This window comes from Canis lupus, chromosome 7 (assembly GCF_003254725.2).
Source record: "Canis lupus dingo isolate Sandy chromosome 7, ASM325472v2, whole genome shotgun sequence".
Classification (NCBI taxonomy): domain Eukaryota; kingdom Metazoa; phylum Chordata; class Mammalia; order Carnivora; family Canidae; genus Canis; species Canis lupus.
Window position 1 is genome coordinate 41409384 of NC_064249.1, and position 27878 is coordinate 41437261.

Below are 27878 nucleotides of genomic sequence, written 5' to 3' on the forward strand. Positions count from 1 at the left end.
CCCTAGGCCCCAAACACATCTCCCTCTTCCTGATTTACTCTTCTCACCCCACCTAGGGAGATCCCCCCCCCCTGCTCTTTTTGTCCTAGAAACCCCGCTAGTTTGGGAAGGTAGAGTCTGGGGGGGGGGGGACTTCCCCTTCCTGCTGGAGGGTGCGGGTGGGGTAGGGTGGGAGGGAGACGGCCCTGGGGCAGGGGGATGGTCTCTCCACTGTAGAAAGTAGAGTAGGATTGTGGTCAGACTTAATTTGAGGCATCTAGTGAAGATACACACAAATCCATCAAGGAAAAAGTTTTCAAAAGCAAAATAAAGGCGGGAAACAAAACGGACCCATGAATAATCGAGTCAAAGTGATGTTGCACAAAATGCAAAGAAACCAAGAAGGGGGAGGGTTAATGTATTAAATGTGCTATTAAGAACTTAATTTTATTAAAAGTATTATTAATTAAGGCTCTAGCCTCTCTGTGCACACGCTGGTCTGAGCCCTGGCAGGTGGGGCAGAGAGGGGGCCCCTGGGGAATTGCAGCTGGGGGGGGGGTTTCTCCAGGGTGACATGGGCCCCCCACCCCAGGCAGGACCCTGTGCTCACACCTGTTCTCCACAGCTCCCTTCCTTCCTGAGTCTCCAGCTGTCCAATTCCCTCCCTTTTCTCCCCAGGTACTACCTTCTCTTGTTGGGGGCAGGAGGTTGCAGGATGTCCTGCAGCAGTGGGGAAGGCCAGGCGGGCCAAGGGGGACCCTGCCTGGACAGCGGGCTCCACAGCAGAGTGCTGCTCCCCCCTCCCCGCCCATTCGTTCCACTGGACAGTCCCTCCCTACATTCCATGCCTCCTTCCTCAGGGCTCAGGCAGCACCCTGGCTAGGAGGCTTGGACCTTCTACCTCCTGGGTACATGCGCACAGGGCTGGCCCTGACCCCCCCATCTCCAACACCTTCCCCAGCCTCCTTCCCTCACCGCTGGCATTGGAGTGACCTCAGTTCTTGGCACCAGGGCCCTGGGCACCAGATGGTGCCTGCCCGGTGATTTCCTTTGTCTCTCCTTGCAGATCCCCCCCTCCCATGTTTTCCCTCCCCCACCTGCCCTGGGGGCTGGCAGAGGGAAGGGTGGGCACGCACCCCCCCCTTGGCACCGTCCCCAGACCACAGGGCTCCAGAGGCAGCTGGCCCTGGGAGGTGGTGGGTGTTGGGGGGAGGATGGAGGTGGTGGGGAATAGGAACTCGGAGGGGCCAGAGGTGAAGGGAGGCATGTAGGAGAACCAGCAGGATGGCCAGACGTTGGTACAAAACACAGCTTTATTTGAAGGCCAAATCTGGGGTGGGCGGGGGGGGGAGCAGGTAATAGAAATGAGGGGGTTTGCAGGGAACATGAAGATAGAGCTCTGTGGGGCAGTGAGCAGGGAGCCAGTGTCTCTGACATCTGGAACCACAGAGCAGGAAAGGGTCCTGGGGCTGGGGTGGTGATGGGGCACCGGAAGCCAGTGGGGGCAGGGTTGGTGCTTGCCGGGGTCAGAGGCTGATGCAACAGGCCCTCTTCTGACCAGCGCCTGGTTCCTGCCCAGCCTGGGCACTGCCCAGAGCAATGGCATTGGTCCGGGTGCTGTTCTGCCTCTGCTTCGACACTTTGGTGAAGATCTCTGAGGGGGTGGAGGGCAGTGGCAGGGTCAGAAGCCTGAGAGCCCACGCTCCCCATACACACAGGACACTGCCTCGCTAAGCACAGGGTGTGACCACACTTGAAGGAGCTTTTGCTGGAAGGAAGCGGAGTTTGGGCACCTGCATCCCTTCTATTTACCTGGGTGGAGAAGGGTTAACACTCAGCTCCCTGGGAGGGATGGCCTTCTTGTTCCTTCCTCAGGCCTCACGCTTGGGGAGGGGTGCCCTACAGAGGCTTTGACGAGGGACTGGGGGCCCATGGATGGGCTGAAGAATCATCTAGGGTGCACAAGGGCTGGGTGTCTGCATTCCTATCACTGCCCACAGAGGCCTCGGGGATGGAATGGAGGTGCCAAATGGGAGGCAGGGGTTCTAACCTTTGAGGACTGTCTCGAAGGCCAGCTCTACATTGGTGGAATCCAGGGCCGAGGTCTCCAGGAATAGCAGCCCATTGTTTTCTGGCAGGAAAGGAAACACAATAATAATAACATTTACCTAATGTTTACTATGTGTTCACGCCTTGGTGTGTGTGGCTCACTTCATGTTTGAAACCACCTGTGAGGCAGCTTTGACCAAGAAGGCTTTTATACACGAGAGGAAGCTGAAGCACAGAGATTGAACAAAGGACTTGGGGCTGGCCAGGAGATGTGAGGCTGCACCACTGGACACCAGGGCCTGCATGCTTAGCCACTGCATCTTGCTGCTCTGACCCCAGAGGCCTCCTAGGGAAAGCATGACTGGAGACAGTTGTGGGGAGCGCACCTGCCACACTGCGGATCTCTTAGTCAACCACAAATAATTGCCCATAGAGACGATCTTAGGGCAAGTGGCAGGACATAACGAGGGACACAGGGTGACCGAAAGGAAAGGCCGGGAGCTCTAAGGAGAAGGTGAAGGCGGTAGGGGGTCCCACGGAGGATGTCCAGGCTGGGGTCCTAGGGTGGGAGCAGGGGCTGGGGTGGGGGAAGTTACACAGTTCAGATGCGGGGGGAAGGTTGGGGAGGACTGGGGGGGGGCTCTCACCTGCAAACATCCGGGCCTCTTCAGTGGGCACCTCCCGGGCCTGGTGGAGGTCACTCTTGTTGCCCACGAGCATGACAACGATAGTGGCCTCAGCATGGTCGTATAGCTCCTTCAGCCAGCGCTCCACCACGGCGTAGGTCTGGTGCTTCGTTAGGTCAAAAACCAGCAGGGCACCCACCGCACCACGGTAGTACCTGGGGTTGGGGTGGAGCGGGCGACTGAGGCAAGGTGAGAGAAGAGCCCTTGAGCCAAAACATCACAGATGAGCACCAGGGATGGAGAGATATGAACGCTGGGGTCCAGGGACCCAGATCGGGTCAGGGCAACTCAGGGCTCTGAGCCCGATGCTGAGCCCTCTAGGGCTACTGGTACTGGAGACTCAGAGCATCCCCCTCCTTCTCTGGCTCCCTCCTGCCTTTCTAGCCATGGCTCCCTTAGGTGCTTTGCTCTGAAGTTAGCCCTCCCTGTCCACCCATGCGCACCTGAGCCCCAATTAACACAGCCCCCTAGGGGCACACCTTCGGTGGGCTCATCCTCACATGGTTCCTGTGCCATGGTACCCTCTTCTGTCCTGTGGCCATCTCCCTAGAACTAGCTGAATGTCCACCCCATGTGGCAGTCCCTGAGCTGACCATCTGAGACGTCCCTGCAAGCATCCAGTCTCACTCCCGGAGGTACTTGGGGCTCCTTCACATTGTGATAACTCATTCTTCCCATTTTAGCAACATGTCAGCTGAGGCTCAGAAGCGCTTGGTGACCAGTCTGGGAGCCATGAGTGTGTGTTTGACTGAAGCCTTGGGCTCCTGCTTGCTGTTCCTCAGCAGGTGCTGTCCCCAATCACACACACAGACCACCATCCTCACACATGGCCTGACGCTCCCTGGGAATTGTTCTGCATGGCCATCAGGAGGCAGAAAGTCCTCTGTCCCCTCTGAGTGTTTGTAAGATGCTGCTGAGGGGTCCAGCCCCCACCAGGTTCATGGGGAAATGGCAAAGGATGCTGAGCACAAAGCAGAAGTGAGGGCCCTCTTGGTCCCACAACCTACCCTATCCACAATCCTCCCTGACTTCAACTGCTTGAGCCCCAGGTTTTTGTATTAAGCAGGGATTAATTACAGCATCTTGGTCCCGTGGCACTTAGAAGGTGCCTCGTGCCTCCTAGGACATGTAGCAGAGGCTCAAGAAGTGGTCCAGCAGCTGCTGCTTTCCACCCTAGCAGTTGGTATCACTGGGTCTTGCCTCAGCCTGTGTGGTTTACAGCACCTGGGGCTCACAGGGGCCATGGAGCCCTGGGATCCCCTCAGGGAGACCATGGCCCCATGGCCTCTCCTCCAGGGACACCCCCTAATCCCCCCCAGCGCCCCCTGGCTCCAGGCTCACGCGGAGGTGATGGCTCGGTACCGCTCCAGGCCAGCTGTGTCCCAGATCTGAGCCTTAATGGCGGCCGTGCCCAGCATGACCGTGCGGGTAGAGAACTCGACCCCAATGGTGGTACGGCTGTCGTGGCTGAACTCGTTGCGTGTGAACCGGGACAGCAGGTTGGTCTTCCCCACGCCTGACTCGCCGATCAGCACCACTGCAAGAGTGGAGACACAGGGCTGAGCTCGGAGTCTGCCCATCAGGAAAGGGAGCTGAGCCCAGGAAACTGAGGGGGGAGCCAGCCAGAAATTTCCAGACCTCCCAGGTGAAGGGCCAAGAGTTTGGGCTGCAGGCCTAGAAGGGTTCTTGGTCTGGTCTGTGGGGATGTGGCTACAGTCAGTCTGCATTTCCGGTGGTGGGGTGCCAGTATTCAGGGGCTATGAAGTTGGCAGGGCGCATGGAAGTGGACAGGGATGTAGGAGGTCTGGGGAGGGCACACGTTTCCCAACTAGGCAGTGTGACATTGTTGTGCCTGCTTGTGGCGAGCTGGGAGGACCTCAAGGTTCGGCACGTGTGCTGGAAGCCACTGTGCCAACACAAACGTGGGGGGGAAGCACGTTTGGCAGGTGACACATCGTGGGAGGGAGGGAAGCACTGGGGGTGTGCAAGAAGTTAGGATACAGTTGTCCCCAAGGAGGCACACAGTTAAGAACACGGGATGGGTGTCGGACAGGCCTATCCTGACATTCTTTTTCGTATGAAAAATGGCAGTAACAACACTATTTCACGGATTGTTGAGAAGTAAATGAGATACTGCCCCGGCTGTAGTGAGTGTAGAAGACTGTCACCATCAAGATTGCTCTGGGCAGGCTGGTGCTTTCATTGTCAGGTTTCCAGGGACCCGGATCCACCAGAGGGGCACTCAAAGAGCTTCTGGGCTGGTGGGCAACGTCCAGGGCCCAGCTGTCCTCACCACGGGTGAGCTGGGGGCTGCAGCAGGGCAATGGGGGCTGATGCAAGTACAACCAATAAGCTGTATGACGCTGAGTGAACGTCCAGGATGACAGGACAACTCCCAGGGTGGTTCTGGAAAAGTAGGCTGGTGCCCTGGGAGCCACATGTTCTAGGCTCTGGTCCCCACTCAGTCTCTCACTAGCTGGTGACCTTGAACATGTGGCTCAGCTTTTCAAGGTTCCAGTTTCCTTGTTTGTAAAATCTATAAAGCCCCCTGGAACTTGTGCAGGGCAGGAATGAATGGAGAGCAGGTGGGTGTGGGTGTGCATCCTGCCTCCCCGCGCTGGGAACTTCATCCCACCTCACCTCTGCCAGTGGGTGGGCTTCTAGCCCTGCCATCAGGCCCAAAATATGCTAAGACTTGGGTTTGAGTACTGACTTTTAGTGACCATTTGTCAGCCACTTGCTGTCAGTAAAAGGGAGACAGTAGGTGTTGATTGAGTACCTACTATGTGCAGGCACCATCCTGAAAGCCTTACACGAACTGACTCATTTAACCCCCAGCACAGCACCACGAGGCACGTACCACGGTCATGGTCATCCCATTTTTACAGCTGAGGAAAAGCAGGCACTTGGGGGAGTAGCAGCCGGCCTCAGACAGAGTGTGCTGCCCCTATCTGTGCTGAGGAAGGTGGAGCCTGTGGCCACGGGAGCACCACCAGCAGCCAGACTCTAGCCGCCAGCTCCCTCTGCCTCTGCCCTGGTGCACAGAGCTGCCTCGGCAGAGACCGTCCCTCTCAGGGTGGCCTGCTTCCAGCACTGCCCTTGGCTGAGGCTCTGTGACCCTGTGCAGCAGTTTGGTTTCTCCCCATTTCCTCTCCCTTCCTTTCACTGGTGCTGAGCCAGATGAGACTCCTTATGTTCCAAACTTAGTGTCTGCTTCTGGAGACCCCAACCTGCACGACTAATAGTGGACAGAGCTGGGATGGGAGCGGGGAGTCTGGCTCCTGACCACAATGCTTGCAAAGCGAGAGATACACTTTGGGGTTGTTCTGGTGACTAATGACTCAGGAAAGGGCAGTCACCAGTAGCAGCACAGCCCCAGTTTCCCCTTCCTGGGAGGGAGGGCTGAGCACAGGTGCCCCAACCGGAGTGGCTTGAGTTCTAGCCCCAGTGAGGGTGGGGCTTAGGCCAGGAGAGGCAGCGGGGTGGGGTGGCTGGACGGGGACTCACAGCTCTGCCAGTCCACCCCACCCAGAAGGAGCTGTGGAGGTGGGGGTGCTTGGGGGCTGGGGTCTACTGGGGTCCAACGCAGGGCCGAGGGAAAGGAGCAGGAGAGATGCATGCATACTTCCAGTGTCAGTCAAGTTGACCCTGCGCCCAATATCTGGGCCCAAAGAGGCTGCCAAGGGACAGCAGACAAGGCCCTAATCTTCGGAGTCCTCCAAGTTCTATTAGATCCTGTGCTCCATCTAAGCTATCTTCCCTGTCCTCACTGCAAAAGGGACAGAGCTCTCCTTTCTCTTCTTTCCTGCATGTCCACTGAGAAACAAGACTTTCTTCCTTTCAAGGCTATGCCCCCTCTTCTCAGGAGGGAAGTCCTCTCTGAAGTCTGACCTCAATCTCTTGTGCTGCAGTGGTTAACAGTTCCTAGGGACATGGCTTCCTTTGCGAATGGAGCAGAGGAGCCTAACTTGGCCCCACCCAGGACTGATCAACAGCATTATCTGCAGAAGCAAAGCATTCGAAGCAGCAGCTCCAGGACTTTTGCCCCAGTAACCAGACCCTCCCCCACTCCCTGCAGCTTCCTTTCTACTCCAAAGGAGTGAGGAGCCCTGAGAGGGTCCTGGTACCAGGTAAAAAGAGGAGGGGCACTCTGACTCAGTCAGTCTCTCTCTTTACAGACCCCAACTCACCCTTGAAGACAAAGTTATAATCTTCCTCGGTTCTGTTCCCCATCCTGGCTCTGCATGGAGGGTATAAGTGGCTTCGGAGGCAGGGGAGACACGTCTCAATGCCCTCAACCCTCAGCTCTCCAGAGACCCGGATCTGCTGCTCCACTCATTGGGGGTAAAGAAACCTCCGCAGGCTGTCTGTGGGCTTGAGGGCCGACTAGAGGCTAGGCAGGGCCTGGGAGGCTCAGCTCTGGCAGGTGGGGGTGCTGCAAGGAAGCCAAGAGAACGGAAGCTGAGAACAGGAAGAGCAGGCAGCAGAGACCTGGGGCCCAGGTGGGTGGAGAGAGGATGACGTCAGACAGGTTAGGCAGGTTGGGTGTCTGCTCTCAGCCGGTGCTCCCACGGTGGCCTGGCGGGCTGGGACAGGGAGGGGGGGCAGAAAGGATGACAGCGGGGGTGGGGGGAGCTGGGACAGGCCCAGGAGGACCTTCAGAGAGCCAGCTCTGGACTAACTGCATGGTGCTAGGGCTCCTGGGACCAGGGACCTACCTGAGCAGCCACCAGTGAGAAACAGCCTGTCAGGGAGCAGAAACCTGCTTGGCCTCCTGTTTTTCCTTCAGAGCCTCTGGTGGGGGGGTGACTGGGGGCACCAGGGGAAGGGCTGCTGGGGCGAGGGGCTGAGGCTGACAGGTGCCAATCCCCTTGCTACAGTGCAGAATTCTGGGAACCACGTCATGGTTCTGCCCCTCCCTACAGCCCAGGGCCTGGGATGGGCAGTGTTCCTCACCCTGGGTGGAGGAGAAACTCGAAACCCACCTCTCCCCTGGGATGGGTCCCTTCCTATGGTACTGGGCTAGGGGCTGCTAGCTCCCTGTCCAGACCTGCTCTAAGGATGCCGGGGAGGGGGAACCTGGAGCAAAAATGGACAGTTGGGGTGAGGAGTCTGAGTGTAGGCCAGGATCTGGAGATGGACGCCTCCTAATACTCCCTCCCCAACATCCAGGTCTCCAAATAGAGCCATATTGACTGCAAAGGGCTTCAAGATTGGAGGGTCTATGTGAGTGGGGGTGGCCCCTCTAGACAGCTGTGCACACTCTCACCCACAAGAGCAGAAAAGGCATCTCCCCAGGTTGGGGCTGAAGGTCACTAGACTTGCAGGGCCCTTTTTCTCTGCCCAATACAACCCCCAACCAGTCCCCCACCGGTCCCAGCTCCTCTGCAATCACTCCCAAAGGTGTGCCATTCAGGTGGGCAAACACTTGCTCACAGTGGCAGGGCCCAGATGCTCCTATAGCTGAGAGGCCGAGGGCGCTGAGGCACTACCACTGAAATGACGTGGCCATCAGAGGGCAAGGGAAGAGGTGGGCCTTCAGGACTCTCCTGAGCAACCCTTGCTCCCTGCCACCTCCCTGGGCTCCTCCCGTTCAAGAAGATAGTCATCAGGGGCTCCTGGGTGGCTCAGTCTGCCTTCAGCTCAGGTCACGACTTGGGGCTTGGGATAGTGCCCTGCATCAGGTTCCCTGCTCAGTGGGGGAGTCTGCTTCTCCCTCTTCCCTCTGCCCTTTCCTCTGCTCGCACGCGCTCTCTCTCTCTCTCTCTCTCTCCCTCCAATATATAAACTCTTTTTAAGAAGTAAGTAAAATAGGGGATCCCTGGGTGGCTCAGCGGTTAGGCGCCTGCCTTTGGCCCAGGGCATGATCCTGGGGACCCGGGATTGAGTTCCACATCGGGCTTCCTGAGTGGGGCCTGCTTCTCCTCTGTCTGTGTCTCTGCCTCTCTATCTGTGTGTTTCATGAATAAATAAATAAAATCTTTAAAAAAAAAGAAGAAGAAGTAAGTAAAATAGGGACGCCTGGGCAGCTCAGTGTTTGAGTGTCCGCCTTTGGCTCAGGTTGTGAATTCAGGGTCCTGGGATCGAGTCTTGCATTGGGCTCCCCACAAGGAGCCTGCTTCTCCTTCAACCTGTGTCTCTCATGAATAAATGAAATCTTAAAAAAAAAAGTAAGTAAGTAAAATAAGTCTATTTTTAAAAAAGAGCAGTCACCACATAAGATAGGAGTTACAGTTTATTCTTGGAAAAAACAAAGTCCCCCCCAACCCAGAAAGGTTCCCAAGGGGGCCCTGCCCCTGTAAATGTTCATTTATCTTTTTGACCCCAGCTTCAAACAAGGATCATTACGATGCTGCTACTTGGGTAAGAGGCTCCTCCAGGTATTGCACCAGGGCCTGGGCCTGCAAGAGGGGAAGAGAAATCAGGACCGTACGCGGCCTGCCACTAGAGGGACCCCCAATGCAGACCCACTCCTGGCTGAGCACCCCGCTCCCACCCACTCCTAGGGTCAGTCCACAGCCAGTGACGGTCATGAGAGGACTCCAGGACTGTGGTGAGGTGGGAGCGGGCAGCCAACAGCACAAAGGCTAGGCCCACGGTTGTCGAGGATCGGGCACCTACGCACCTTGGCCTTGAGCATTCCGAAGCCCACTGTCTCCTTGGCGTACATACACAGCAGAAGGTTGGCCACCCGGGTGATGGCAACGCGGCCCTCCTGGTGGGGGTGACATTGTGGGATATGATGTCCTGCTTGGCACCCTTAGCCCTCTTTCCCCAAGAGGTCCTCTTCAGAGAGACTACCTTCTTCCTTCCATGCCCTGGGCATGGCAGGAACTTCAGAGGAGGGGCTCTGGCCACAGCCCTGGACGTGGGGTCCTGAGCTCAGACTCCAGCATCAGCACAGCGTCTAACTAACCAGCTTTCCCCTGGAACACTCAATCCCCCGGACACTTGGTTTCTCTTTCTGTGATCCCTACCTCTTCCCAGTTGATGAGGGTGCTAGTACACAGGAGAGAGTTTCACAACTGCAAAGGGCTGTCCAAATGGGTGATGTTATTATTATGGGTTAACCCCAAAGACACTGTAAGGGGTGTGGGAGCAAATAGCCTAATGGATAGTTCTCTTTCCCATGGTAAAGTTTCTCAAATTGTAGATCTGACTCTTGGGTTCAATCAATTAAGGAGATGGATCAGCATTGAAAAGACGGGAAGAGTGTATCACATGTTATAAGGGAAGTACTATTTTGTGAAACTTTTGTCTTAGCTGGGGGGCATGGGCTCTGACTGAAAAGGTGTTTCTTATGGCTGTGATGTGGACAAGGCCTTGGAAAGCTATTGCCCTATAGCACCAACTCTAGGTTAGGCACCAAATACGAGTCATCAACTGAAATGAAATGGCGTCTCTGGTCAGGTGTGGGGGGAGGATGAGGTTGGCAGCCCAGTTACAGTAGAAATCCTTGGGGGAAGAGTTCGCTCTTGGACCTTTTCAGTTTGTTTCAGCAAACTTTCATTAGGCCTCTGCTGTGTGCGGGGAACCAGGTACTGTACTCTCTGCCTCTCTGGCCTCACCTTCCCATATTCCCATGCTGTTCCAGCTACATCAACCTTGCCAATCCTCAAGCAGACGTCATTCCACCACAGGGCCTTTGCACTTGCTGTTCTGGGAAACATTCGAAATATTCTTCCCCTCGACAGCCACATGGCTTGCCAACTTCCTTCAGACCTTTAATGAAGTGTTGCCTTTTCAGTGACACTGTCCCTGATACACACCCCACCTCACTTATGTTTCCGGTAGCATGTTCAGTATCTAACACCCTACTGCTTTGACTTACATACATATTTTACAGCATATGTAAAACTGTAAGCTTCTGTAAGAAACTAGGGCTGCAGTTTTTGTTCGTCCTGTTTGCTACTTTGTCCCTAGTCCCCAGAACACCCCAGGGACCTAAACATTTGTTGGCCGAACAAATACAAAGGTGAATGAAACAGTTTCTGTTTCTGCAAATTCAGTCTAATGGCCACTTCCCCTTTCTGGACTTCGGTGCCTTCTTCTGTAAACTAGGGTCCGGCCTACCGTTTGGAGACTCTGGGGTGACAATGCAGTTCAGTTCACATCCTTTCGTCTGATGTTGAGACCCACCCTGTGAGCGCACACGCGTGTGGGGGTGAGATGCGGTAAGGAAGCTCAGAGAGCTGCAGTGGCCTGCCTGCCCAGGCTTCCACCGACGACCATGGCCGGCGGACCAGAAGCCCGGTCAGTACTAGGTGGCCGGCTCCCTCCTCACCACTGCTTGCTGCAGCAGACCAGCCCTCAGCCACCCTCGGAGATCCCGTCCCCGCCCCTCCAACCCCAGGATGCGGTCCAGGTGGCCCCATGGCACCCCTCGGGACAGGGGGTGGGCCCTGCTCCGTACCATGCAGTCCATGAGGATGAACTTGAGATTGTCTTCGTTAAACGCCTGGTTCCCGTTGCGGTCGTAGGCGGCCCAGATGTTGCTGGCGATGGCCGCGGTGACCCGGGCGTCCGTGTCCCCGTAGCCGGAGTAGGCCAGCAGGGACCCCTCATTATTCAGCAGCCTGGCGAGCGGCGGCAAGGGATACAGATGGGCTGGGGGCGGCGACAAAGGCGGCTGCGCTCTCAGCCCGCCTCCCGCCGGGCGCCTCGAGAAAGCGGGGGTCAGGGCAGAGCGCGCCCCCCAGACCCTCCCTCCCCGGGGTCCTCCCCGGTCGCACTCACAGCGTGCTCTGGACACCGCCGGTGTTGGCCTGGCTCAGCACCTGGGTCAGAGCCTTGGGACGCAGCATGCCTGCGGCTCCCAGGTCTGGGCTTCCACGCCAGCCCCTGAGCTGCCTCCCGCGGGCCTCCGCGGGAGCCTCCCCGAACTCCGGAGGTCCCGGCCGGGCTCGGGGGCGGCGACGCAACGCCGCCACGCCATTCCGCCGCGGGGGGCGCCGGGACTTGTAGTTTCATGCGGCCTCGCGGCGCACCCCGGGAAGTGTAGTTCGCCTTTCCAGGGGAACCACGCGGTGGTGGTGGGGGGCGGGAAGAGCGGGAGCGAAAGGACCTGGCAGGACTGGAAGGACGTTTAACACCCCCTACCCCCATCCCGGGGAAAGAAGAGTCAGCATGCCCGCTTTACAATCCCTGACCACTAACTGAAAAAGAAATCCCAGTATTGGTCAGGCACACGTTCGATTACTCTTCAGGGCAGTTTCCTACGCCGTGCACAACCCTGGGGGTCGGGATCGGGGCTCAGAAAGTCCACGCCGGCCGAACCCAGCCCACGCTGGCTCCCTTGGGAGCCGTCCTTAGCCAACCCCGTGCAGGCCACGACCCCTGGGGGGACGGTCGGTCCCAGAGGTGAGACTCTGGGGGGACGTCCAGGCATGAAGGACTCCGGCCCGGGAGCCCCGAGAATGGGGCGGCCACGGGGACTGCGTCAGGTCCGGGAGCCTGAGTCCCCGCGTAGGTGGCGGGCGGGGATGGTGGAGCGCCCACGCTGGAGGCCAGAGGCCCGCCCCGCCCAGAGAGGCCCCGCCCCCGAGAGGTCCCGGCTGCAGTGCCCCCACCAGGCCGCCCGGGGCGCTGTGAGCGCAACTGGTCCGGAGGGCGGCGCGGCCGCGGGAAGGGGAGGGGAGGGGAGGGGAAGGGAGAGGAGGGGAGGGGAGGGGCCGGCAGGGCAGGGGAGGGCGGAGGGGCGGAGGGGCGGAGGCCGGAGCAGAGCCGGCCGGGCGGGCGGCCGAGCGGGGAGGAGGGGCCGGGGCGGGCTGGCGGGCGGCCGGGTGGCGGCGGCGGCATGGCGGAGCCGAGCGGGGACGAGGCCAGGCCCCCCATTCGGGTCACCGTCAAGACCCCCAAGGACAAGGAGGAAATAGTGATCTGCGATCGGGCCTCCGTCAAGGAGGTAGTACGAGCGGCGAGGGTGGCGGAGGAGGGATCTGCGGAGAGGGGTTGGCCCCGAGGCGGGGGGGGCGGGAGGCCGGCGGCGGAGGGGGCGGGGGCCCCGCAGGCTCTCGGAGGGGCGGGGGGGCAGGAGCGGGGCTGGGGGGCCCCCTGGGGGGGGCGCTGGCCAACGCGGCGCGTGCGGCGGATGCCAGGCCGGGGCTGGCCTTGTGGCCTGGGCTGGGGGCGTGGCGGAGAGCGGGGAGGGGGCCCCTTGCAGCGGGGAGGGGAGAAACACTGGGGATGCGGGCCGCGTGCGTCCGGGGGCTGGCCGGGGTTCGAGGGGCCGCGGGAGGCGGGGGCGCCCGGGGGCGCCCGGGACTGGGGCGCGGGGTGCTGGGGGAGCGTTTCCCTCCGCCCTGATCCGTCCTACCTTTTCAAATCAAGGCCCTTACAGTTGGCCCTCGCCCCTCCGGAACTTGCTGTGTGCAGTAGGTGCTCAATAAAAGTGTGTTGACCGAGTGAATGAGGGAACACCTCCTGTGTTCGCCACCCCCTGTGGCTGCTCCAGAATTTCACATGGGCGGGGCTTTAGAGAGGCCATCTGGTTGGAAGGCAGGGATCTGGACGCTGCCTTGGCTTAGCAAGTGCACTCTCTTGACAGAGAGTGGCCTGTTTGACGTGTTTGGGCTTGGTTTGAGGGAGAGCTAGTAGATTTGGGGGCCTGCCTCTCCTCAAGCCAAACTTTAGTGCCATCACTGCCCCCCTGGAATGTGAAATGACCACATTCCAGAGTGTGCATCCTCTGCCCTGCAGAGCTCAATTTGGAATCAGCTTTAACCGAGTGGAGAGGCCGAGTGTTGGGTCAGGAGCCAGGGCTTTGGTGTCAGGACCCGAATTCCAGTCTGCCCAGAGTGAGTTACATAACTTCTCTGAGCCTCAGTTTTCTTCGCCTGAAAGTGGAGATAACGACCCATGTGTATCTTATCAGTCTGCGACCCTTCACTTCTGAATGGTCGCTGCTCTTAGCGATGATTGTGGGGTCCGTGTGTTGTCCTTGTTACGAGAAGGCTGGGCCTGGGCAGAGAGACCTGGTGGCTAGAATGGAACGCTGCAGGGGTCAGGGTCTGAGTCCAAGGTTGCTGAAGGAGTTGGGACCAAGAGAGCCACCAGGGCAGTGCTGTCACCACAGGGAGCAGCGGGGAGGGACTGAGGGGAGAGTCACAGGGAAGGCTGGGCCTTCTAGGGTGGGAGACCCTGGGGTTGAGCCCAGGGGAGCCTGTCACTAGTCCATCTCTGGTTAATGAAGGCACAGCTCACTGCAGCTGGATGGATGGAGTCTATACTGCAGAAGGGACTTCCCGAACTAGAGGCAGGGTCCCTGGTGGGTGGGGCCCAGGGAACCTCTGCAGTGACCTCTGCCTCTTGACCACAGTTCAAAGAGGAAATCTCCAGGAGGTTTAAGGCTCAGCAGGATCAGCTGGTCCTGATCTTCGCAGGCAAGATCCTCAAGGACGGGGACACACTGAACCAGCATGGGATCAAGGATGGGCTCACTGTCCATCTGGTCATCAAGACCCCTCAGAAGTAAGTCCAGGAGAGGAGTAGATCCAACTTCTCACTGGGCCTGTTTTCCTCCTCTGGTACTCACATTCTTACCTGTCGCTCACCTACCTGGAGGGCCATGCCAGTGCCCAGGAAGGTGGCCCTTGGACGGCTCCCCTACAGGGGAAAGGAACCTGATGTAGCTCTCCCAGAATGCTGGCAGATGATACTGCCCCCAGCGGCACCCCTGTGGCTGGGGGAGCCCCCTTACCCCCCTACCCCACCACCACCTGGCCCAGGGTTGCTGAGAAGGTGGTGGCATTAGGGCAGTAGCTGCACCAAAAGGAGATCCTTGTTCTCTCCTTCCTGTTCACTTCAGCTTGGACTTTATCTCTCTGTCTCTCAGGGCTCAAGATCCAGCTGCTGCTACTGCTTCTTCCCCCTCCACTCCAGACCCTGCCTCAGCACCCTCCACCACTCCTGCTTCACCTGCTACCCCTGCACAGCCCTCCACCTCTGGCAGCGCCACTTCAGATGCTGGCAGTGGAAGCCGGAGGAGCAGTGGGGGGGGTCCCTCCCCTGGGGCTGGGGAGGGACCCCCCAGTGCTACTGCATCCATACTCTGTAAGCCCTTAGGGAGGAGATCACAGTCCTGTGTGGGGCTTGGGCTTAGGGGAGAGCCAAGAGGAGACAGAAACACGGTCCCTGCTCCTAGTCTGATGGGGATAGGGGACCCCTGGACATGGAGTTCCAGACACTGGTACTTGAGCAAAGCAGAGGAGGGAAAAACTGGTCTATGAGGCCCTCCCAGAGGAAAAGAGCATGGATGAGTGTAAAGGGGGAGGGAGGAAATGGGATTGCGGATGTGGGGAACTCGGGGTGAGGATATGGGTGTGCAGGGACCAGGGGGATCCAGCAGTGACCAGTTGGGGAATATTTATTGCTCGTTCAGCAGGCCACCACGGTCGGTCGCCCTCTCTGTGCACAGTGCTGGGCTTGGCTCTCAGCGTCTGCTGCCAGAGAGGTCTTGGTTGTTGAGGCTCCCATCTCTGCCAGCAGTGGGGCAGGGCTGGGGCCAGGGGAAGGATTGGAAAGGGAGATGTGAGAAGCAGACAAGGCCCATCTGGAGACCTGACCAGTGGCTGTGGCCTGGCGGGGGCAGGGTCTTGTGGCACACTGTGACCCTGGCCCCTCCCTGCAGCTGGCTTTGGGGGCATCTTGGGCCTGGGCAGCCTGGGCCTAGGCTCCGCCAACTTCATGGAGCTGCAGCAGCAGATGCAGAGACAGCTGATGTCCAATCCTGAGATGCTGTCCCAGATCATGGAGAACCCCCTGGTCCAGGACATGATGTCCAACCCCGACCTGATGCGCCATATGATCATGGCCAACCCCCAGATGCAGCAGTTGATGGAGCGGAATCCTGAGATCAGCCACATGCTCAACAACCCAGAGCTCATGAGGCAGGTAGGTATGAGAGAAGGTGGGGTGCAGGTGGACAGGACACACAAGATGTGGAGCATACCAGCCATGCTGACTTCTCTCGCCTTGTCCTGCCTTGGCTTGTTGGTTTACTTACTCATCAGCAGCTACATTTTGAACACTGAAGGGGTAGTAGCCTAGCTTTCCAGGAACTTCTGGTCTCAAAAGGAAGCGGGACAAGTAAGCGCACAATTATTATGCAGTGCAGCTGGTGCTATTATAGAGATGGTCGTGGGACCACCCCGGGAGCACAGGAAAGGCCTCCCAGCCCTACCCCGGGACCCGGAGCAGCCTCTGGAGGAAGTGTCACCCAAGCTGAGACCCAGATGAGGAAAAAGAGGAGAGTGTTCAGGGCTGTGGGACCGCAGGTGCAAAGGCATTACGGTGTTCAGGGAGCGGGGCCCAGGCAGGGCCGGTGGCTGAGGGAGATCCCGCAGATACAAGTTTGTGTTGGTCTTTGGGAGCTGCGTCTTATGGCCAGGCCGGCACGGGACAAGGATAGATGATGTCAGCATTGCTGTGGGCATCAGCGCTGGGTCTGCCAGAAAATAAGCTCCTTTAGAGCGAGGGTTTGCGAGTGTTTTCTGCACTGCCTGGAGTGTAGAAGTCACTCAGCAGACACTTAGTGAAGGAAGGAATTATGGGGCAAGGAATCAGTGTACTGTCTGAGTCGTAAGGGTGTTTCAGAGGAGCAAGTGTGGAGCAGACTTGGGAATGAGGACACGGAAGGCATCCCAAGTTGGGTGCAGACAAGGAGCTTTACCTCCTATCTCCACTTGTCTCCTGGAGCTTGCATAGGCCAGCCCTCACTGACAGCAAGCTGTTGGTTCCAAAGAGAAAGCCCCCATCCATTTATCAAGATGTGGCCGGGCCAGAGGCCTAGGGCCAGGATTAGAGGGTGTCAGTAGCATTGTCCTGGCGTGAATGCTTTCCCTCCCTGACTTGTGGTCACTTGCGGGGAGCCACAGTACAGTCTGGGGCAGACAGACCAACCTGGCCTGGAAACCCAGCTCCACCACTAACCAGCTCTGTGTCCCCAGTGAGTCTCAGCCTATTTTCTCATCTGCAGAATAGGGAAAGAAATACCTCCTTGGGACAAGTATTGTGGGGATCCTATGATTTCAGTCGTGTAAATTGTTTTGCCCAGTATGTGTATGTAGTAGGTGCTTAATAGATGCTGATTGAGCATCTGCTGCCTCCTTCTTTTTCTCACGTCCTTTCTTACTCAGCTTCCTTTTGCTCCCTGACACTTGTGTGGCCTCCTGACCCCCAAGGAAGCGGAGCTGCTGCCCTCTGCCTATCTGGGATCATTGTACCATGGTGCAGAAAGCTGCGTAGGACCCCCACAGGGAGGCAGGGCTGGAGCCAAGGTGACAGCAGACGGAGGAAGTCCACCTTAGTTGACTCCCCACTGTGGGGCAGTTCCTGGGCGCTGGACCCTGGTCCTGATGCAGACCCTCCTTCGCTGGGCCCACCCTCGCCCAAGCTTGGTACTCCTCTGGTTCTTCCTTTCTCGCCCTTCTCCACCAGACAATGGAGCTTGCTCGAAATCCAGCCATGATGCAAGAAATGATGCGGAACCAGGACCGAGCCCTGAGCAATCTGGAGAGCATCCCTGGAGGGTATAATGCCCTCCGTCGCATGTATACAGACATCCAAGAGCCGATGTTCAGTGCTGCCCGGGAACAGGTGGGGCCAGGGGCTAGGCTGTGGGAGGGCTGTTTGGGCTCAGGATTTCCTGCCCCAGACCCAGGCAAGCCTGGGGTGCTGCCTGTTCCTCCTCCTATATCCAGCCCTCCAAGAGCAGGCCTGGGCTGAAGAACAGCTCTCATGGCATGGGCAGGGATGGTCCAGCTTGGCACGGGGCCAAGGCGGTAGGGCAGAAAGTAGAGCAGAATTCCCAAGGGAAGTGGGGGAGGCGTCCACAGATCTGACAGCTTCTTGCACCAGGGGCTCAGAGGTTGTGGGGCAGACCTGGGGTGTGACAGCCAACCTCAGCACAGCATGTCTCAAGTGTGGTCCATGGATCACCTGCATCAGCATCACTCAGGGAACTTACTAATAATGAGATTCCTGGTCCCCACCTTTGAGCTACTGATTGACTCAGTCTCTGGAATCAGGCTTGGTAATATGCACTTTTGAAAGTGCCTTATGAATTCTTTCGAGTATATAAAAAGTATAGACAAAAATATAGCATTCTTTTGTATCCATGTAGCCGATATAGTTTCAGTGCCTTTTTGGCTCTTTTTTTTTTTTTTTTAATTTAATTTACAGTAAATACATTATACATTTACACGCTTCACAGTTCCAAAGTTACGCAAAGTAAACAAAAGGACTCCTTCTATTTCCAACTCCCGGCCACCACTTTTCCACCCCAGAGGTAGCTAATGTTAGTATTTTAATATATGCAAATATGACCTTACAGATAGAATTGCATCCATCAGGTATCTCTGCCCCATTCTACTCTTTCCCTCTCCAGTGCGAACCACTACCATGACATTGGTGTTTACCATTTTGATTCTTTTATGGCCTGTGTTTGTATCCATAAATAATCCACAGCATTGATTTGCATACTTTAAGCCTCAGAAGTGGTATCCTGCTGTTCGTATAATTTTTAACTTGCTTTTTAAAAACATTTTAAATGTTAAAAAAAAAAACATTTAAAAAATCTTTTATCAGAGAATAATATAGCTTCAGAAAGGTGCACACATCATAAGTGGATAGCTTAATGGATTTTCACAAACTGAACACCTCCCCCAAACCAGTGCCCAGGTGGGAGGATGGGATTTCACATTACTTTTTCCTTGTTGAAGAGAAAAAGCCCCATATCATGAGTGGCCCATGCTATCCTAACAGATTTTGTTGCTCATGCTGCCTCTGGCCTACACCAGATCTCCACAAAGAAGTGTGTGTCTTGCTGACTCTATGCAGTTCCACTGGTCTGTCCGTCCCTATAGTGGTGTCATGTTGTCTTAATTCAGTCTGGGCATCTGGCAGAGTAAACCCCCACCTTATTCTCCACCGTCTTTTTGGTGGTTCTTGGCATTGCTCTTTCAAATTTTAGAAAGTGTTTGTAGGGATCAACTATGAGGTTGTTTTTGTTTTTGTTTTTTTTAAGATTTATTTATTTATTCATGAGAGACACAGACTGAGGGAGAGAGGCAGAGACACAGGCAGAGGGAGAAGCAGGCTCCTCGCAGGGAGCCTGATGCGGGACTCGATCCTGGATCCTGGGATCATGACCTGAGCTGAAGGCAGGCACCCAACCGCTGAGCCACCCAGGCATCACAGCTATGAGTTTTTAAAAGACTTTATTTTAATAAGGTATATAAAGAAAAAATATTTTATTTTAAATTATGTTTAAACGTTTAGTTTAAAATGTGTATCAGGGCAGCCCCGGTGGCTCAGCGGTTTAGCGCTGCCTACAGCCTAGGGCGTGATCCTGGAGACCCAGGATTGAGTCCCACGTCGGGCTTCCCTGTGTGGAGCCTGCTTCTCCGTCTGCCTGTGTCTCTGCCTCTCTCTGTGTGTGTGTCTCTCATGAATAAATAAATAAAATCTTAAAAAAAAATAAAATGTATATCAAAGTAATGCATGCATCTGGTTAAAAAGAAATTGAGCTGAGGATGGATTATATAACAAGCACTCTGGCTAATTCTGATGCAGGCTCAGTTGCACGACCCACTATAATAGCTGGAAGAACAGAGGTTTGGCATCAGCAAACCGAGGTTCAAATACTTTCTCTGCCACGTTTAGTGTGCAGGCGAAAGTGGGGTGCTTCACCTTTCTGAGTCTTAGTGTTCACATTTCCAAACTGGAGGCAATGTATTAAAGCAGTGGTTCTCAATTGTTTTGGCCTCTGGACTGCCTTATACACTTAGGAATTATTGAGGGCCCCAAAAAGCTTTTGTTTTTCTGGGTTAGAGCTATCAATATTCACTGCATCAGAAGTTAAAACTGAGAAACCTAAGGAGTGTTTATTTATTGTTTTAAAATAAGTGCAAATCCACTATATGTTAATGTAAACAGCGTATTCTTTTCAAAAATAACTTTAATTTCCTAAACAAAACTTTAGCGGAGAGTGGCATTGTTTTAAATTTTGCAGACTTCAAAAAAAAAAATTGCAGACTTCTTTAATGTCTGGCTTACTTCAGGACAGCTGGACTCCCAGCTTGACTTTTGCATTTGGTCCATTGCAATGTCATGTGTCATATAGCCTCTAGAAGAGGCCACTGACCACTCACGGAGACAACAAAAGTGAAAAAAAGGAAATAGCACCTCAGAACTATAAAAACAGCATTAAGCTTCGCAGGGGTCCCAGGACCACACTTTGAGAACTGGTATATTGGAGGGCTATTGTAAACATTAGCATAAACGTGCCAGGTGCATAGTAGGTGCTCAATAAGTGGCAGCTGTTATTGCTCGAGGGAGGTCAGAAAGGGGTTCGGTGCATAGAGCGTCCTGAGAAACACAGCAGGATGCAGAACCCAGTGGTGGTGGGAGCAGGGTGAGTCATCAGGACAGGATATCTGAAACCGGGACAGCCTGGGGCCGTGTGGTACACGAACCCTGGCCTGCTGGCCTGTTCTCAGTAGACATCTGGTCAGGTGGAGGAAGTGCACCTCAGAGCTGGAGGGCCCTGGGTGAGCTCTGGGCCCCATGACCCACTTTGATGAGCAGGAAACCCCCTGGTGAGGAGGGGCTGAAGCTGCTCAAGTGAGGACCATCCGGGACCTCAGGAAAGGGAGCCTGAGCAGGGAAGTAGGGTGTAGACTCTTTCAGCAGACACACCCCTGGACAGAGCTCTTTCCTGGGTGCTCAAGGATCCGGAGAGAGGATGTTTCAGGGTTGCCTTGGGCAGCACACCACACAACGGGGTGCAGTGGGTGACAAGCGGGGGCCTGTTGAGGGAAAGGAAGGAGGCTGGGGAGGAGGAGACATGTGTGAGGCATGTTCAGCCAGAGATGGGCTCCTCTGTGTGTGCCTGGGTACATAGAATACCACTTAGGGGACCTGGAGGGGACGGTCTGGAGAGTCCGTGGGACCAAGAGGGCTCAAAAAGGGGAAGCGTCAGGGCAGGTCACAGCTCCCATCAAGCCGACAGTTACTTATTGAGCACCTACTCGCGTCAGGAGAGGGGTCAGGCGGGGAGCATAGATGACATTGTCTCTGTCCCTGAGGAGCTAAGGAAGACAGCTGTGTCGTTACATGGCGGGGAGAGCGTGTATAGAGTACCATCAGGCACAGAGGACACTAGAGACCAGTGTTTAGAGCCACCAGGGAGACGGTGACCCAGTGATCAGCACTGGCCAGGTCCCACCCTGCAGGACGAGGGGGTAGCTGCCCATTGTGCGGCTGGGACTGGAGCACAGGGCCTCCCGGGTCTCAGAGCCCTCTCCCTTGCCCGGGGAGGGGAAGCCGTTAGGTGAGAGGACACAGAGGGCCTAGCCCTTGCCCCTGGTGTGTTTCAGCCCTTAACCCAGAACCTTTCCCTCCTCCCAGTTTGGCAACAATCCCTTCTCTTCCCTGGCCGGGAACTCCGACAGCTCGTCCTCCCAGCCTCTGCGGACTGAAAACCGAGAGCCCCTCCCTAACCCCTGGAGCCCCTCGCCCCCCACCTCCCAGGCCCCCGGGTCCGGGGGGGAGGGCACCGGAGGATCGGGGACCAGCCAGGTGCACCCGACAGTCTCGAACCCCTTTGGGATCAATGCGGCTAGCCTGGGGTCAGGTATGTCCTAGGGTGGAAGGAGCTTAGTGGGGTCACCAGGGGAGTCCCTCTGCCCCAGGACTGATTGGGGCTCACGATGCTCCAGAATACTGAAGACAGGTGAGACCGGATTGAAGCCACCTGGGGGAGTAGCTCCACCCCTCAGAGGACGAAAGGGTTCTACTGGGCTGTGTCCTCCTGTCGTGGAAGTAGCCTGAGTGATGGCTCACCAATAAAGCAGGCCCTGCTTCCAGAGCTCTCACAGCCCTGCTGGAACTGTCCAGTGTAAACGGATTGGCCTGGGGAGGGGCATGTGGGAGAGGAATTGGGGCACGCCTGGGGCAGGCAGGTAGGAGGCCCGGGGGGAGAGGGATGTGCAGAGCTTTTCTGGATAGAAGTGGGGGTTACGCACTGCATAATCCTTGGGGAAGCCCCATTTATCTGGATTGCGATCGTACATGTGACCCTGGGGATGTCTTTGATTTGTGTGTACCCCCGCGGGGACACTGTGATCAGAAAGTCCCTTCCTCTCTGTGTGCTTCAATTCCCTTTTTTGTAAAATAAGGGATTTGAACCTGATCCGTGGCTTTAAAATTATACTCCTGAGTCCTGGGGAGTCTGGACCATCCTCAGGAGGAGGAAGGACCGAGTGGGGGTGCTCCAGGCATCCTGCCAGGCTTTAACCAAACTGTTGGCATATTTGATGTTTGAGTGGGATCTGGTTGGAGGAAGGGGCCTCTGCCACTAAGACGAGTCTGCAACCCATGAGTCTAGGTGACCTCTATCAGATCCTTTCCAACCCTGACCTTCAGCAGGAATAGCCTGGGGGGCTTGAATGAGACCCACTTTCCCACTAGCTTGTCCTTAGCAGAGCAGCTGGGAAGGGGCTGGCCCAAAGCCACAGGGACCCTTGCCCCTGTACTTGGGAGCCCGTGCTCCTGCTGCCCTTCTGAGTTTTGGAAGCACCCAGCATTGCAAGGAGGGAGAGCGGAGGGAGGCATCTGGTTTCCATCTGGACCCCTTTTCTCCGTTCCGTTGACTTCCTCCTCGTTCCAGGGGTGTTCAACAGCCCAGAGATGCAGGCCCTCCTCCAGCAGATCTCTGAAAACCCCCAACTGATGCAGAACGTGATCTCAGCTCCCTACATGCGCAGCATGATGCAGACGCTTGCTCAGAACCCCGACTTTGCTGCTCAGGTATGGAGCTGCCACAAGGGGAGCTTGTGGGGGACAGTGACTCAGCGGGTCAGATTGGGCCCCAGCCGGACTGCTGGGCATGTGTCTCAGGCCCGCTGCCCCCTGGCTGCATAGGCTCAGCCCATTTGTCCGCCTGTGAGTGGTGTGGCAGTGGGTCCTCCTTTAGAGAGTTATGCAGGGTCAGGGACTTAATAGGAATAAGATGCCCAGATCATGGGGCAGCTCAGATCCTGGTGCGGCACATAGTGAGAGCTGTCCTTATGGATGCTGTTGTCAATGCCAGACATGGGGCTGCATACCTCCACTCGCAGCCCAGGGTGTGGCTCCGTGTCCTCTCACTGCCCCACGTAGGCCTTCGGGGTGCTCTGAGATCCAACTGTGGTGGGGGTGCCGCGGGGGTGGGTGGACCCAGGCCTCCCCTGCTGCCTTCCCCCGCTGCAGATGATGGTGAATGTGCCGCTCTTTGCGGGGAACCCCCAGCTGCAGGAGCAGCTCCGCCTTCAGCTCCCTGTCTTCCTGCAGCAGGTGAGTGAGGCACCTGAAGCGGGCAGTGGGGACAGAGCTCTGGCCTCAGGTTTGGGCGGCCTCCTGCCGCCTCCCATCATCTTCCTGTGCCTGTTTCCCACCAGATGCAGAACCCAGAGTCCCTCTCCGTCCTCACCAACCCCCGTGCCATGCAGGCACTGCTCCAGATCCAGCAGGGCCTGCAGACCCTACAGACCGAGGCCCCTGGGCTGGTACCCAGGTGAGGGTGGGGGTGGGTGGGCAGCAAGGTCCGGGCTCCTTCCCCCTCCTACCCATCCCCCTGCTCCCTGCAGCCACCATGTGTCTCCCAGGGTGCGTTTCCCAGGCTGTGCTCTCCAGTTCCCTCCACTCTTCCTTCTAGATCTCGCGTGCCCATCCTTCTCTCAGAGGCTGCCTCCCACCTCTTGGTCTCTCTTCCCCACAGCCTTGGCTCCTTTGGGATGTCCCGGACCCCAGCACCCCTGGCAGGCAGCAACACCGGCTCCATACCCGAGGCTCCCACCTCCTCACCAGTACCCCCCGCCACGTCTTCTCCAGCAGGAGCTTCCAGTGCTCAGCAGCACCTCATGCAGCAGATGGTCCAGCTGTTGGCCGGGGGTGGGAGCTCACAGGTATGTGGGGCAGAGGGGTTGGCACTGGGGGGCAGAGCAGCAGAATGAAGACAGCGGAACAGGCCCGGGGTCAGCCAGCCCCACCTTTAAGTCCCCATCGGCCCCTCGCTGGCCTTGTGCAGGTTGCCGCCTTTCCCAGATCTGTTTCCACAGCCGTGAAATAGAAGTGAGAATAGTGACAGTCCTTCCTGCATGCTAGGTACTGTTCTAAGTGCCTTCTATGGATGAGCATGGCTGCTCTGTTCCTCACAACAGCCTTGTAAGGAAGCTGCTCTCTCTGTTATAAAAAGGGGAAACTGAGGCCCAGAGAGGTGAAGTGGCTTGCTCAGAGTCACATAACCAATAAGTCAGTACTGGAGCCAAGATGCAAACCAAGGCATGCTGGCTCCTGAGTGTCTGCTCCAACCACTGGTACTTCAGTCGGAGGTTTTCTTGGTAACTGAAGCAGCCTCCACCTCTGAGGCTGGAGAGGAGGGCTCTAGGGGATGAGGTCACTAGAGCCCTGAGTCACAAATTCAAAGCCAGGGGGTTGGATGAGGGGGAGGGTTGACCTCAGCTGAGACCCTTAACCTTTCTCTGACCTCTGTAAGTCATCTGGGAAGTGTAAGTGTGCACAGCCCTGTAGAGGGCTCCGTTTGCAGGACCCCACAGAGGGCTGGCCCGAGAGTCGCCAGGGTCAGGCCAGCGTAGATTCTGTGGCCTGTGACAGGAGGCAGCACAGAACCCTTGAGAATGTCAGGGGCACGTCGTTTCCTTCTCGGGATGGCATGTTCATTGTGTCCAAGGCCTGGTGGCTTGGGATTGCCAGGCCCCTCCCAGCTCCAGTAGACCAGTTGTGATTGCGGCCAGTGCTGCCCAACATCCCTCAGGGAAGCACTTCCAGGAGATGTGTACGGGAGCGTCAGAAATGAAAAGCTTTCTCTTCTGTGAATGACCCTATCTTTTGATTGGCTAACCAAACCTAACAAGTTCTTTCTTTCCCCAGCCCTTCCTGCGCCCCTCCTGCGCTCTGTGTGTGAGCACGGAAGGGTGGAGGGTGGGTGGGGTGGAGACTGTGCAGTGCTTGCATCGTCCCAACCCTGAGCATTTGGCTTCCAGAATGCCCTTAACATCCCAGAGGATGGACAGAGAGCTGATCTGGGCCTGTCTATTCCTTTGAGATGTTCGGAGATACACCCCCTCTGTCTTCCTCACAGCCATGTAGAGACCAGGGTGCAGGCTCCTCAGCACCGTTTGTAGCTCACCCCTCCCTGCCCACTGGTTGACCCTGTGGATGTTCCAGAAGACCTACTGCTCATCTTCCTCCTATGTAAACCTGAAATTTGGGGGCCCAGGGCCAGTCCCTCGCACGTGCACTTCACAAGGCCTGTCCCTGCAGGTGCAGATGCCAGAAGTGAGGTTCCAGCAGCAGCTGGAACAGCTCAACTCCATGGGCTTCATGAACCGTGAGGCCAACCTGCAGGCCCTGATTGCCACGGGAGGGGACGTCAATGCTGCCATCGAGAGACTCCTGGGCTCGCAGCTCTCCTAACCCTTTGGCCGCGCCTCCTGCCTCTCCCTCCCCTGGGCACCAGTTCGTGGCTCCTCTGTCAGCCCCTGCCCTCTGTGCCTGCCGTCCCCATCTTCTCTCCTGTCCTCTCCAGACAGCAAGGTGGCTTTAGGGGCGCAGGCCTGGCCCCAGAGCTATGAGAATTTTGGTGTTAACCTGCACATCTCTATGGAGTGCTCTCCGGCCCTGCTCTAGTGGGGCTGTGTAAGCCGTCTTCACAGTTCACTGGTCGGCTCCAGCTCCTGACCCCACCACCACCTTGTACAGCCCGCCGATGTCCCAGCGGCAGTGCAGGCTCTGGAGGGACTGCTGTCCGCTCTGCTGGGACGGGGTCTTTTCCGTGTCCCACTAGGGATTTGCTTGTTGTATGGTTTCTTGTGGTGATTCTTCCTTCTCTCTGTCCCTCCTCCCACCTGCAGCCCAACCTGTGCCAGGGTCACACATGCGGAAGGAGGGGCAGGTGAACAGGCTATCTTTTCCTCCTCACCACTCACCCCCCGCCCCGCCCTGATCCCTTCATCTAAGCTTTGTCAGGATGTCCCAGGAGAGGACGATGCCTGTTCTGCCTGTCTAGAGGGGGAGACAGCCCTCCGTGCAAGGAGCTAGCAAGCCCTGGACCAGCCCCATGGAGATCTGTGCAAAGGAGGGGAACTGGGATTTGCTAGAGGAAGGGAATGGCTCTGAAGTTAGAATTGACACTTAGGGAATGGAGGCCCTAGTAGCTGTTGTAAGCAGGGGGCCCAGGCTCCAGCCTGGTAGAGAAGGCCTACAGATGCTAACAGAATCTGAGCTGGAGGAAAGGGCCCCCTGGGGCTCCTGCCAGCCCCATTCCAGGACCTGCCTATGTCCCCAGGTACCAGGGCTTTGAGCACCCCTCAGAAGACATGAAGGAGTTGGGGTCTGTGTCAGCAGCAGGGGGGTGTGCCAGTGGGCACACACATGCATCTCAGCTGCACAAGAGGGTAGATTCTTTGTTGATGACTGGTCCCGAGCTCTCTCCCACCACAGAGAAGTAGGCAGAAGGGCCAGTCTAGGGTAGGAGTACATACAGTCCAGTGAGCTAGGTCCCTTGGGCCCCTGGGTGCTGGGTACCCCAAGGGCAGCGTGGCTACCCCTTCCAAAGCTGTCGGGGCTGTGGCAGCACCCCTACTACCCCTCTCCTCCTCGCTGTTGGGGAACAGGAGAAGAGTCCTGCCCTCTGCAGCCCTGGCCTCTGGAGTCTTCATTGTTTGCTTCCAGGCCAGAAAGTTCTATTTGAGGAAGAGAAGGGGAGGGCCGCAATCATGCTTTTGCTCTGGAATTGGATGTTGCTCTATTGGAGTGCTAGGAAGGCTCCTACAGTCTCTTCTCTCTGCTGTTTAGCCCGGCTGCTTGGAGGACCCACAGCTGAGAGTCTGGAAGCAAGAGAAGCAGACTCTTCTCCAGGTGGGAAAGGGTCCCAAGCAATCCAGAGAGGATGTCCGTGTGGCTTTCCTTCCCCCGCCTCCCCCACCTTCCACACTGGCCTTTGTAAATAAATGACGTGGTCTTTGTTGTCAGGATGTCTTGGGGTTTGTTTTCGGAGGGAAAGGAGGCTGGCTGAAGACAGCCTGGTTTTAGGGGGTTTTTATACAGCAGGATCTGTTCAGCTCGGGGCATTGATGATGAAGGGAGAGCCGGCCCAACCTTTGTTGGGGCTCACGACCAGGCAGGGCTGCTTTCCACCTTCCCTGTCCCCCACTCAGGACTGAGCCGGGAAGTGCAGAAAGGTCGTCCTCTGATGCTACAGCAAGACTATTTTCCCTTCACCTCAGCTAGAAAGATCAAAACAGAGGAAACCCTTGCATCCAGACCTTCTGCAAGTGAAGTGGAGGAGCTCTTGGTCTAAGGAGCTCTAAGGAGCTCTAAGGCCAAGCCGGGCTGGCTCATCCCACTGCTCACGTGAACTGAAGATTGCCTGTTGATGACGTTGTCTTATGCATGAGGGTATAGACTAGGCCTCTGTGCAACACAAGGGAACCATGAGTGGGAGGCCCCGGCTTCGGATAATGTGGATTGGATCTTCCACACCAACACTTTCACTGAAAGTTTTTTATTTTTTAAAATTTTATTTTTTCATGAAAGAGTGAGATGCAGAGACGTAAGCAGAGGGAGAAACAGGCTTTCCGTGGGAAGCCTGATGCAGGACTCGATCCTAGGACCCCAGGATCATGATTCAAGCCAAAGGCAGTTGCTCAATGACTGAGCCACCCAGGTGTCGCATCGTTCGAAGTTTTAAAAGCTGGGTGAAAACCAAAGAATACCGAAAAAGCATCAAAAGGCCAACAAGACGGGTGGGGCAGGCAGGGAGGAGGAAAGGCCCTAATCTCTGCCTCAGAGCCGGGGACGTCACGGACCTGGGGACTTCTGCCTGTTGAGAAGACGTGGTAAGGGCCTGAGCTGTGCTTTGAGAGCATTGAGGGAAAGAGCCATAAGGAAACAGGAGATGGGGTCTGGGGATGCGGTAAAGATCCAGCACATGGACCAGGGCCCCAAAGGTTGAACTGGGAACAAACCACTCACATATTCTGCAGTGCAGCCACCATTCTGGGTGGTCTGGAAATTCTCACACCTCAAACTTGGAGTAAGATGATCCCAGGTTGCTAGCATCTCCAGATGCTTAGTAGAAGCCAGTAGAAATCTTGAGGAACG

General features: G+C 56.5%; 3 protein-coding genes across 12 annotated transcripts; 1 reads left to right on the forward strand and 2 right to left on the reverse strand.

The window, feature by feature from the left end:
• Positions 1-1274: 1274 nt before the first annotated feature.
• On the reverse strand, positions 1275-7203 carry RAB25 (RAB25, member RAS oncogene family). 4 transcript variants are annotated; one of them, XM_035719068.2, is made up of 5 exons: positions 6905-7201; positions 4056-4251; positions 2676-2917; positions 2030-2110; positions 1275-1633 (listed from the first exon to the last, which is right to left on the reverse strand). In XM_035719068.2, exons 1-5 carry the CDS (start codon positions 6945-6947, stop codon positions 1506-1508), a joined length of 690 nt encoding a protein of 229 aa, XP_035574961.1. In that variant the 5' UTR covers positions 6948-7201; the 3' UTR covers positions 1275-1505. The 4 variants fall into 4 exon arrangements, with proteins under 4 accessions (XP_035574961.1, XP_025286662.1, XP_025286663.1 ...); XM_025430877.3 differs by having other exon boundaries at positions 2676-2893; positions 6905-7200; XM_025430878.2 differs by having other exon boundaries at positions 2676-2869; positions 6905-7197.
• A 1728-nt stretch (positions 7204-8931) lies between these two features.
• Positions 8932-13177, reverse strand: LAMTOR2 (late endosomal/lysosomal adaptor, MAPK and MTOR activator 2). 4 transcript variants are annotated; one of them, XR_004817345.2, is made up of 6 exons: positions 11451-11660; positions 11128-11290; positions 10788-10854; positions 10283-10436; positions 9340-9429; positions 9067-9115 (listed from the first exon to the last, which is right to left on the reverse strand). XR_004817345.2 is itself a non-coding variant. In XM_035719070.2 (5 exons), the coding sequence occupies exons 2-5, from the start codon at positions 11277-11279 to the stop codon at positions 9059-9061; spliced, it is 453 nt and encodes a 150-aa protein (XP_035574963.1). In that variant the 5' UTR covers positions 11280-11290; positions 13030-13177; the 3' UTR covers positions 8932-9058. The 4 variants fall into 4 exon arrangements, 3 of the variants coding, with proteins under 3 accessions (XP_035574963.1, XP_025286669.1, XP_025286672.1); XM_035719070.2 differs by lacking the exons at positions 10788-10854; positions 11451-11660 and adding an exon at positions 13030-13177 and having other exon boundaries at positions 8932-9115; XM_025430884.2 differs by lacking the exon at positions 10283-10436 and having other exon boundaries at positions 8932-9115; positions 11451-11658.
• UBQLN4 (ubiquilin 4) lies at positions 12456-26746 on the forward strand. Of its 4 annotated transcripts, none has more exons than XM_025430880.3 (11): positions 12457-12618; positions 14032-14183; positions 14548-14765; positions 15343-15605; positions 17151-17309; positions 21123-21348; positions 22384-22523; positions 22965-23048; positions 23153-23268; positions 23473-23659; positions 26571-26746. In XM_025430880.3, exons 1-11 carry the CDS (start codon positions 12511-12513, stop codon positions 26727-26729), a joined length of 1812 nt encoding a protein of 603 aa, XP_025286665.1. In that variant the 5' UTR covers positions 12457-12510; the 3' UTR covers positions 26730-26746. The 4 variants fall into 4 exon arrangements, with proteins under 4 accessions (XP_025286667.1, XP_025286665.1, XP_025286668.1 ...); XM_025430881.3 differs by having other exon boundaries at positions 12458-12618; positions 25038-26746; XM_025430882.3 differs by lacking the exon at positions 23153-23268 and having other exon boundaries at positions 12456-12618.
• Positions 26747-27878: the final 1132 nt, after the last annotated feature.